The sequence below is a fragment of the Cyrtonyx montezumae genome, unplaced genomic scaffold, assembly GCF_038088225.1.
Source record: "Cyrtonyx montezumae isolate F1298 unplaced genomic scaffold, pur_monq_1.0 scaffold_25, whole genome shotgun sequence".
NCBI classification, from domain to species: domain Eukaryota; kingdom Metazoa; phylum Chordata; class Aves; order Galliformes; family Odontophoridae; genus Cyrtonyx; species Cyrtonyx montezumae.
Genome location: NW_027071992.1, coordinates 918,375 through 930,695, shown reverse-complemented (window position 1 = coordinate 930,695; position 12,321 = coordinate 918,375). Strand labels below are relative to the sequence as shown.

Here is a 12,321-nt window from a genome sequence, read left to right as displayed (position 1 = left end):
CAAGGATATCCACAGAGAAGAATAGCAGCTTCATGAACTGCACTGTCTCCATCATCTGGACAGGACAAGACAGTTCAGTGAGAGGCAGTAGCTCAGGAAGACTATGTTTTCTGAATGTTCCTGGCAGACAGAGGCCTTCTGGGCAGCAGAAGCTGCAGCTACAATGCTGGTATCTCCAAAATGTAGGTGGCACTTCCTGAAAGGATGCCAAAGCAAGCATGGAATACTTGAGCCTCATGGCACAGAAAAATCAAGCAGCTGTTGCACCTTAAGCAATTTCCTTTGCCTGAAGGCACATGCCAACTCAGCCAGCTGCCACATTATCAAGGGAGAGGTAAGCATCTTTTTCAGGAACATATCAACTCAAAATGACAGATGAAAGAAAGGGACTGCCTTCCAGTAGAATCTAAGGATGTCTTCAGACTGTCTAAAATAATAGATGAGATAAGATTACTAGTTCTGAAACCAAAGAATAGGAGTGTTTGTGATGGGCTTGCCTACATTGGAACTGTGTTCTACACAAGTATTTCATAGGTTCATAGGTTCATAGGTTGGAAAGGATCTACAAGATCATCTAGTCCAACCATCCTCCTATCACCATCCCTACCCAACTACTAAATCAAATCCCTTAGCACCTCATCTAAACGCTTCTTGAACAGCGCTAGGGATGGTGCCTCAACCACCTCCCTAGGCAGGCCATTCCAGTGCCTGACCACTCTTTCAGAGAAAAAATGTTTCCTCAGGTCTAATCTAAATCTTCCCAGGTGCAACTTGTGGCCATTCCCTCTCGTCCTGTCATTATTTATCAGGGAGAAGAGGCCCACCCCCTCCTCACCACAACCCCCCTTCAGGAAGTGGTAGAGTGCAATAAGGTCTCCTCTGAGCCTCCTCTTCTCCAGACTAAACAACCCCAGCTCCCTCAGCCGCTCCTCAGAAGACTTGTGCTCCAGACCCCTCACCAGTTTTGTTGCCCTTCTCTGAACACGCTCCAGGGCCTCAATGTCCTTCTTGTAGTGAGGGGCCCAAAACTGAACACAGTACTCGAGGTGCGGCCGCACCAGAGCTGAGTACAGGGGGATGATCACCTCCCTGCTCCTGCTGGCTACACTATTTCTAATACACGCCAGGATGCCGTTGGCCTTCTTGGCCACCTGGGCACACTGCCGGCTCATGTTGAGCCGAGCATCAACCAACACCCCCAGGTCCTTTTCCTCTCTACATTCTTCAAGCCATTCTGCCCCAAGCCTATAGCATTGCATGGGGTTATTGTGGCCAAAGTGCAGGACCCGGCACTTGGTCTTATTGAACCTCATCCCATTGAGCTCAGCCCAGCTATTCAGCCCATCCAGATTCAGCCTATCCAGATCATTTCCTAATGCCTCATTTAACTCAATGGCAGCACATCTCCATTGTGTTTGGAGGGAACAGGGTAAATGGCTCAGTGAAGCTCTAAATGTTGTCTTCTTACCCCAACTCTCTGTAATTGCAGTCAGAATGCCATTAGCTGTCAAATTCCTCAACCTCTGAAAACATTTCTTTCACAAATGCAGAAAACCTACACACGTAGACACTTGCCCTCCTTTTCCTGAAACCGTTTTCAGCAGGATGGTCTAAAGCATTTGACAATACTTTAGTGTTCTGAGAATTTGAAACACAGGGAGTACCACAAGGCTAACTGAATAAATTCCAACAGCTAATTTTTATATCCTGGAGTCCATTTTGTTGACACTGTATTTCTATTAAATGATTAATAAACTTATTTTTAATTTTTATCATGTTTTCACAGTTTTTCATTGTGCCCCACCAGCTGCTGCAGAAATTGAAACCTTCCTGCAAACGTCAGTAGCATTTTCTCTCTGGTTGAACGTCTCTTTGCCACCAGAGGGTGCAAAACTGCAATGTTCAAACAGTAATCACAATAAAATCACAGCAGCAGCACTGCAAAAATAATCGTAAGACGTCTCACGAATACAGTACAGGTATTATTACACATAACCACCACTCCCAATCCAAACCAAACAAGACCTTAATATGTTGTTAAGAGTTTTCTATTTGATGTCAGAACATCTGATATTGTACTACAGGCAAGAAAGATTTTCACCACAGAACAGAAACACAAATGAACCCACCTAATTCTGTTGGCTGTACCTTATCTTTTTCAATGTAGACCTCAAATCTCTACATAATATATTTTCTGTCAGACTATAACCTTTAACCATTGTAATAGATTTCTAAATTTGTTCAGAATGTTCCAGAGGTCATACAACCTTGTCTATGACTGCCCAGGCATAAAGTCCATTGCATTTGGGCTCTATTTACTAATAACTGCTCATGATCCAATACTGAAAAAACTCAAATTGATTGTGCTTTCCTACTGTGTCAGAAGTACTGAGGGCATGGCCTTTGTAAATAACATTTTGTTGTTAAGTTTACTTGGTTAGTCCAAAGAACTGGAAGACTCCCACTGCTGGCTTTTTTTTTTTTTTACAGATGTCTGCAAGTCTATAATTGTTTTGTACTGATGGTCTTAGATAAACAGTATTACATTTACACTGCACCAGCCTCTCAGCTGTGTGTATATGATAGAACAAGACATCAAATAGTACCTCACTTTCAAATCAACATCAAAGCAGCGATAAATGAAACAAGATGAACAATGAAGTTCATTAATGAATGAAAAAAGACATAACTGTGGAACTTTAGTACTTATTCTGTTACAAAAGTCTCCTTCACTCTAGGCTGTACTTTTAAAATCCTGCTACTGTAAATGATACCCAGGTGTTAATACTAAAATGTGTGTTTTTGATCCAAATGTGAGGTCTGTTTAAAACATTTCAAGCTTTGTTTTTAGGTGGTAAATATTTTCATTGACTTGATACTATTTGTGCAACAGGGATGGTTTCAACTAACAGATGATTTTACATCATATTACCTAATAACTCCCATTACTCTTTTTCCAGTAATCTATTGCTGAGGATAGGCTTGTTGTACTGACCAACAGGCAACTAGAAGTTCTAGTGACATTCCACACAACTTTATGCGCACATTATCTTCATCCTCAGATATGTGAAAGCACATTTAAAATCTTAAAAATAGATACTCTGTTCCTAAAACCACATTTTTAGGAAAAACTGATATAGGAAATGTATCATATTCCGTAAGCACATCTTCAGTTTAAATGTTGGTAACTATCCCTTTTGCTCCCTACTATCAATCTCACTCCAACAGACCACAGACTTTTCTCTGACTCAGAAAAGTCCACAATTCCTTATTCTGCTCTCCAGAGTGTTTGAAGTAAAACATGAAACACGCTCATGGGCTTCAAAGGCTCTCTGAGATAGTGAGCAGATCAGCCAAACAGCTTCTCATGCCTCCATGGCTTTTTCTGGACCTAGTGGTTATGTGCCTGCACATACGTGAACACATGGGTAAGGAACCTCCAGACTCCCAGTGTGTGCCGACTGCACCTTGTTATGACTCTGGGCTCCACTGAAAATAGCCTGGCTCCATCCATTTCGCACTCTCCCTTTCAGGTAATTATAGACATTGATGAGATCCCCCAGAGCCTCCTCTTCTCCAGGCTGAACTCCCAGCTCTCTCAGCCTTGTCTCACAGAAGAAATGCTCCAGTCCTCTCATCATCTTTGTGGATCTTTGTTGGACTTTCTCCAATATGTTCTGGTCTCTCTGGTATGGGTGGTCCAGGACTGGACACAGCACTTCAGGTGTGGCTGTACCAGTGCAAAGAGGAGAGGAATCGCCTTTGACCTGATGAGAGTGCTATGCTGAGTGCAGTCAAGAACCACTGAGAGTGGCTTGAATTATGGCATGGATTGAAATTACATGCCTCCACGACAGATATGCTATGAAGTATATGATATCTCAGGTCCTACACTGAAAACAATACTATACAACTTTTATTTTATTCAAGATCCACATATTTACAGATCTTATAACAGCTAAGCATAGGTCATTATCAAACATAAGTATGTCAGATCAGACTGTCAACAGCCTTTGTAGAAAAAAGACCTTGAACTTCCTTTCCTTTATAGTCTATGATGCTCCCCAATACCACAGACTCAGCTGTCATATCCATATTCCAGAGTAATAGCCTTTCTCTACTCAGCAGCTCTACAAAAACAGAATAGCCCTGCAGAAAAAGGCAAAGCTCAAAGCAAATACAATCTTGTTTTTTTTTTTTTTTTGCTTGATCCAACAGCCATTGATAATCTCACTGGCAATATTTTTTTCCAAGAGAATGTGATCTACATTAATTGCTTAAAAAATATATAATCTCAAAGAGATGAGAATTATGACATGGAAGAAACACAGTACCTGCTTGTTGTTTTCATTAGTACAATGCAGCCTTTTGAGGGACACAAAGTGTCTGATCTTCCTAGCAACAGAAGTAATCAATTGTTATCACATCACATGGTAAAGGAAGAAGTGAAATGACGTACTGCTACTTTTTAAAGCTGAATTCTTGATGCTTTTATGAAACAAGATACCAAAAACAACACCAAACAACTGACTGAACAACAAGCAGTGAAACAGTTGAGGTTTTTGTTCTAAGATGCATGGTTCTATTGATACTGCAAGAGTTCACTCACACACGTGGGAGCAGAATTTGACAACATGCACATCATACACTGCAAAAAATGCTAGCACATGCAAGTGTGCACACCAAATGAGTCATGACCTTCTTAATTCTGCTCATTTTTCCTGCACTGCTTATAATGTTATCACCACCCTTCTCATAAACACATGGAGGTTCATTTCAAATGCATGGATAAGGAAAGCACAGAGAAGGGTCAAAAAACCCAAAAAGCAACTGTGCTCTAGACAAGTTATTTACCCTCCTTGACCGATCACTGGTGTTATCTTCACATGTTGCTGGATAATGTCTCCTGATTTTTTTCTTGCATAGTAAACCCCTTGCCATTCCTAAGAAAACAAACACAACACAGAGCATCTGATTTAGCTTGCAGTCAAATATTCATTTATTACTGCCTAGTCCTTTTTGAAGTAAGTAATTACATATTATTTCATGTTTATATTTAAAAGAAGTATAAAATTTTGTAATCCTCAGTACTACCCTAAGCAGATTTTAGCTTGTCTAAGGATAGTGTAAACTTTTTCCACATTTTTCTCTTGTGAGAGAGTACCTAATATTTCAGAAAAGTTTAGGAACCAGAGGAACAGAATTCTGATCAGATATATGCAACTCAAGAGAACAGAGTCTCGTGTCTTTAAACCCAGAGTTTAAAAAATAAAGTAGACTGGAAATCCAAATTAGAATTGCCCAAGCTTACTTTTGGTTACTTACCCTTCCTTTTTTAATACATGTGTTGATCATGTCTGAAAGATCTGCCCGGTTTTTATCACTTTTTGGTAGCTCACTAAGTTCCTTGCCAATGAGCTCCCCCTTGTGATACCCCATCATCTGCTCAAAGGCTGGATTAACATACTGTGAAACAAAAGAATTTTGGGATAAGAACACACTTAGAAGATAATTACTCACATAAACCTATTATTTATTTTTGTTTATTTTTATATTATGTATTTCAGGGTACACACCTAGTCCAAAACAACACATCCCTGCAGTATATAACTTAAAATATTAGGCAAATGGTAAAAAATTTTACTTACATAAGGAGGTGAAGATATGGAAATTAATAGAACACATAGAAAAAGAAAAAAAACCTTTACAGTGTAGGATGTCTATTTCTGCAATAGATTTCACACTTGTTTTATTACAAGCAACATCACCTTACTGGAAATGATCATCTGAATAACGTTACAAAAGAAAATGTCCTAAAAATTCAGCAACTGTCAACAGGCAGCATCGAGAAATGCTGCAGAAATACAACAACTAAAGCAAAACACTGAATTAGTAGAGACATTACCAAGCAAAGATCTCACTGGGGTTTCTGTCTTTGAATTCTACAAAATGATTTTTCTCCCATACCTGAATAACATGATCTTCACTGGTTATTTCTATAGCTTCCTGACAGTGTTCTAAGGCTGCAAATACTGCATTACATGCCCTGAAATTAGCAAATGATTCACATTAGTTTTATTGGTAGAACATTCTGCTTATTGTAAACTGTTTACCACATTGTAATTATCCATAGATTAATCACAAATCAGCATGCAGTTCTGACCAAACCAGAATATCACCACTATAAATTTCTGAGGAAATTCATCTTTGGGCACTCGTGTTGCTGAAATATTTTTCTGAAATCACTTTGTAAAATAGCTCACAGGCACCACAACACTTTATTGCATGTTGCCTCTTCCAAACACACTCTATACAGAAGGAATTAATGATTAGCAAAAATAACAAGTGGCTGTTTACTCTTCAATACATAGTTTTGTGAGCAATAAGGATAGGGAACACAAAAATCAGTGCAGCACATTTTATGAATGCATATATATAAAACATATCCTAATACCCTAATAAAATGTCCTAATATATACATATATAAAATGTGCTGTGCTCATTTTATATACATATATATATATATATATACACACAGATGTATGTATAACTGTAACTTTCAGTACAACAAACAGACCTCAATTGTCAAATAAGCTGTAATGCTAAACAATTAGAGGAAAGAATTTAAATCATCACAAAATCCTAGTCAGAAAAATATGACTTTTCCAGCTTTCAATTTATAATTCAGTGTCTTGACTTTCATGCATCCTAATCTTAATTAAGGGCAAAACTAATTTCCACTTCCCATTTTCTCATGGCTATCCATGAACTAATGCAGGAAAACAAAATCCTTGGCCCTTTGCAACAGGGGCTATATTGCTAAAACTATAATCTGCACAGAATGGGATTGACATTAATGTTATTTACTGCTAATTAATTATGTTAATTAAAATAATGTGTTAATTAACACAAGAAAGTAAATTAAGAACATATAACCCATACTGAAAGAAACAACTCCGACAAATGTGCTGTGATAAATCCTAGTACTTTGTTTTGGCCTGAATACAGACCAACTCTCTGCTTCGTATTTCACACAGAAGGAGTATAAAATGCACCATACATAAACGTCTTTGTACAGCTATTACCTCCTAGAATTGTCTTGCTCACAGACTGTAAAGTGGGGTGTGATTTAATACTGATGACTAGTGAATGATTAGCACTGAAGTACTGGCATCTCTGCTTATCACGGAAGTAACTCGGAAACAAATTGGAAACAAAAGCAAATACACAAAAAAGACATATATACTCAACTATGTGGATGAAGATTTGTAGGAAGAAATGTACACAGAAGACAACAGTACTGTTTCAGTTTATACAACTAAATGAGTTATCATTGTAATTTTTCAAGGACAGTCTTGCAGACCAAGTCTGCGCCATGCTGTGATTTTGCGCTGTGTGAAATAGTGAGTTATCTCAGTGATAGATACTCATCTGGTACACCAGCACTAACAAGTCACTAAGTAAGCTTTCTGCAAGAAAACAGAGTACTGTTTGCACTGTTCAAAACCTACTTCTTCACTTAATCTGGCAATCAAGCTGGCAGAACTCTTTGGTAAATGCATACATCCCACAGACATCCAACCGAACTTCAGAACAAAATAAACAAAATCTGTCTGATAAACAGTGCGCCCATCTGGAATAGGAAAGACAGTTCTGTTCAGTGAAATTACTTTAGACACTGCTCTCCTAGGCTGGTCCAGCATTCTCACAGTGTTTCTCAACTATGCAAACATCTAAAAAAGTCTGGGTTTAGTCCCACTGATTTACTTTCTGAGTATGTTATCTCTTTCACACACAAAGATATATTGAAGACCAGGAACCCTGTGAGATAAATGTACATTGCAATATTTTTTTCCCCATTTCATTAAATGACAGAGATGAAAAGAAACGGTAACCAAGTAGGGTTATTAAATCTAGTAGTGATTAATTTTTCATGGTAAACTCAGAACATTTGCCTCTTTGTGCAAAGGTAGGAAGAAATCCTGTTTTGCAAGGCATCAGCTTTTCTAAGTTACAAATTTGTCGTCTCAGAAAGTTTATCTTTCGATCTTTCAGAAGGCTATTTTGATCCCTCAGATGTTACCACAAAGCTTGATGCAAATAAAAAAGAAAAAAAATAGTATTACTTAAATCCTCTGAGTCTGCCTCGGGCAGTGGCAGTAACAAAACCCAGCTGTGCTGCTGTGCTGCCAAAGCTTTCTGAAACAGTAGTGCACAGAAGTGACGTAAATATACAGACATACACACGCATAGATATATATGTGACATTACTAACATACAAAACACATGATAACAGAAAACATCTAATTTGCTATACATTCACATAAATTAACGGGAAGGATGTTCACAGTTCACGTAACTAAAACTAAAAGGGTAAAAGCAATCCAAGAGCGAGATAGACCACTGTTTACATAGATAATATAGACAAGAGAATTGTCAGTAGCAGAAAAGATTCTGAGGGCTGACACTCTTTCCTCCAAATTGCAAGGTGTTTTTTTGTTTGTTTTTTGTTTGTTTTTTTTATAATAGTTAAAAAAAAATTGCAGAAAAATATGCCAAACAATGTGAATCACATTCCCTACTTCTACGTTTTAATAATCTGTATTCATAGTTGATATCACTTAAAGAGAGATGCTTAAACTCTATTGGCACTGATTTCTTGAAGTTATTTCACATGTTACAGCAGGTAATTTTCATTGAGAAGGACATAAAGTTTATCACAAAAAGAAATAAAGGAAAACAAAACATACCACAAGAAGTCATTGACACATACACTGATGTTTTAAAGAAACACAAGGATATTTTAAAATGTTTTATGCTTCAGTAAACACTAAGACGGAGGTGGAAATATCAAAAAGCTACCACACACAGAGTAATAAGCAATGAATGTTCTCAGCTAACAAATTAAGGAGGACATCTGCATATGTTTTTATGGTTTCTGTTAAGAATCTTGGGACATCATCAGGGAAAAAGTAGAACACTGGCTAAACTGTGAGAAAAGTAATCCTCAAGATGGAATACAACAGCTGGAAAAAAATTTCCTTTTTATCTACAGGATGCTTGTTATTACAAAATCTAATTTATTGGACTTAAATACAAGTTACAGTTATTGCTTGTATGAGCATGAGCTGATATTTACTACCTTAATTCACAAATCACACATTTCACACTGCATTTTCAACTGAACCGTCAAGTTCTGTTCTAATTAACTTTTAACTTCTAAAATTTCTGCTTTATTTATTTTTCCTGTTGAGCCTTGGAAAATGTCTATTAAAATTGTGAAAGCTTGAATCCTATGTTTTTTTTTTCCTGAGAATTCTACTGCTTTGCATACACAAGGATATTTGCTTGAACATGAAGTTCCTTTGAGATAAGTTTGGAAATAGAATCTTAGAAAAATCTACTGCTTAAACAGCAACACTGACTTCAGTAGAGAAGTGATAGTATTTTCTGTAGAAGGAACTGGAACTCATTTCTGGGAATCCAGAGAAATAGACTTACTCTGTGAGACAACCTAAATGCCTCTTTTTACATACAATTGAACTGTAAAGATATTTACGTGTAGGTGTAAGCACCTGTATTGAATGTAAAATCAGTCATATTAAATTGATAATGTAATTGCATAACTATGTCTTTCTTTTTATCTTACTGATACAATTAGACAATTAAATATTTCTCATTAAGAAAAAAATTGTGATCTTGGTCTGAAAAATCTTGCATAAGCAGGGTGTGAAGAGCCAGCGCAATATTGCGCTCAGCGCAAGCTGTCAGATATGAAATCTCACATATATAAGATCACAAATGACTTTGAGAAACTTTCCTGTCATGCCATTTTGCAGCCCATAACACTTACTTACACACATTTACACACAAGCATTTGTAAAATGCTACCCCTCCAATTAAATGAGCAGAATCTGTTCTGCAATATTTCTGATAAAAGATCTCATTCTGATTGCAATACCAGAGATGGTAGCTGTACTATTGCCAAACTCAATGTGGGCATTTCAAGACATATGGGCACAGGCAAGTGTCAGAATTAAGAACAAGTACTGCATTTTGCATTAAAGAAAACGGTCATCTAAACCATCAGTGAATGAAGCACATTAACAGATCTTTCTAAAGGTACCACTTACTAAAGCCCTTACATTTGCCTTGTTTTGCAACTGAACAAGGAACAAGGCTGTAGGAAATGGTTAGCACATGAAGTACATATACCTGCAGTTGGGAACGTAGATTGAACAGTGTTAATTTCTTATGCTTTCTTCTACATACCGTAATTTGAACTGAGATCGCACTTCCCCATGTTCTATTTGAATCAGTTCATTGTAACAAGCAGTTATGCTGCTATTCTCCATGAATCGCTGGAAAACAAATCAAGAGTGCATGAAACAGACTGGAAGTTTTGTAATTTATTATTCCGGTTCTTGCGTCTAAAACTCTAACATTACAAAGAGACAGGACAACAAAGGGCCACAAAAATGGGGCCAAAACATCCTTCATATGAGGAATGGCTGGAGGAGCTGGGACTGATCAGGATAGAGAAGAGCAAGCTCAGGAGAGACCTCATTAAGTTAAATAAATACCTGAAGACAGTGTAAAAAGGACAAAGGCGCTCTTCAGTGGTGCCCAGTGCCAGGATGAGAAGCAATGGGCACAAAATGGAGTAGTAGAGGTTCCTCCTGACACTAACTTGCCAGTGTCAGGATGATGGTTGGACTCGATGATCATAAGTATCTTTTCCGACCTAAATGATCTTATGATTCCATGCTGTGTGGGTGGCTGAGCACTGGCACAAGTTGCTCAAAGAGGCTGTGAGATTTGCAAAAACCAACTGGACACAGCCCTAGGCAATCCACCCTGGGTGTCTGTCTCAGGCAGGGGTTACGCCAGGTAGATCCAAAGGTCCCTGCCAACCTCAGCTGTTCTGTGTTTCTGTAGAAATAAAATGCTTTCATTGAGCCTTTTATGTTAAGTAATCATCTATTCAATGGGAAAGATTTTTTAGTCATTATGAAAATATTGCTAGCTAAATATAAAACAAGTATAAAAGTACACTAAAACTACAACTACGAGCTTTGCCACTTGGTTCTAGGTATTCAGTTAGAAATAGATAATTAAAAATAAACAACATAAAATCAGTATTATTTGGATATTTCATTAGGAATGTCTATGCCTTGATTCAGAACAGGAATGGAATATCTTAAAGACATAAAATATCCATGCTATTAATTAAAATGAAACTAATGACATTTGGCATTTCATCTGCTTTCAAGTAAGTACTGCAGCTGAAACTCACAAACTGTAGTAACTTTAATTCATAAGTAAAGTCAGTGAGTTGTCACTACTGAATTAAGAAGTGCAGAAAAGTAAAATTTGACATTTGGTAACAAGACTTCTATAAACTCCAGATGGAAATAAAGTCTCATATTTCTTAGGCAGAAGCAGTTAGTAGAGAGGTACTGTGCTTGGTCCAGCTGCAATCAGAAACTTCACATTCATCACGAAAGTATTAGCACATTCTCTGACTTCAGTTCAAGTTTCCTGCTCACTAGTAAACTTTGCTGCGAGGACTTAAATCAGTGATTTATAAATACATTTGTAGACTTTGTTTTTAACAGAGAATACTCTGTGACATCACTAGTTCTCAGAGTTCAGCTGTGTGCTGAGTCAAGAGCCAGCAGTGAGATCTCTGTAGAATAAGGGGCATTTTCTGAGGAACCTTTGATTTTCTCCTTCATGAAAAATGGTGATTTGGGAATCAACTGTTTAAGCCCAAATTTAACCGTATAACTTACCATGGATCTACTTCACTCCAATTACAATATTGAATACTCCAGTTACAATATTGAGTATTTCTCTAACTGTCACTTCTCTCAGCAGGAAAATAAATTAGGTTTGACCTATTTGTAGGTGCATCCCCCCCAAAAATATTAAAGAAACTCTTGGGAATCTTCAGCTCTGAATCTGATGTAAAATTGAGGTTTTGTATATAAAATTCTAAAAAAGAGGCAACAGACTAATTGGCTGCAGCATCAGACTCTTCATTAATCAAGTTGGAGATGCACTTGAAAGACAGGTACCATCAAACAGAACAATTACAATTAGTTTTGGCAAGGGAAGGAGGAAGAAGAGGAATTATGACAAATGCCGATACACTGAATAGTGACAATGCAAAACAAACTATTGGAAAAGATGGACTATAAAAATAAAACTAGTGAAGATAAAGTTGTAATCTGAGCAGATGTGATTTTCCAAAAATCAATTTTCTTAATTTGCTGAGGTAAAGATCCCTGGAGGTACTGTCCCTCTACTTGGAGAAGG

General features: G+C 37.5%; 1 protein-coding gene across 2 annotated transcripts in view; it reads right to left on the bottom strand.

The window, feature by feature from the left end:
* PDE8B (phosphodiesterase 8B) overlaps positions 1–12,321 on the bottom strand; it is a 75,257-nt gene that overhangs the window by 22,057 nt on the left and 40,879 nt on the right. For both annotated transcript variants that reach the window (XM_065739745.1, XM_065739746.1), the window contains exons 6-10: positions 10,273–10,361; positions 5,968–6,046; positions 5,326–5,466; positions 4,855–4,943; positions 4,335–4,395 (exon numbers count right to left, since the gene is read on the bottom strand). In XM_065739745.1, coding sequence (XP_065595817.1) covers positions 4,335–4,395; positions 4,855–4,943; positions 5,326–5,466; positions 5,968–6,046; positions 10,273–10,361 — 459 coding nt within the window. The remainder of the gene's footprint in view (positions 1–4,334; positions 4,396–4,854; positions 4,944–5,325; positions 5,467–5,967; positions 6,047–10,272; positions 10,362–12,321) is intronic.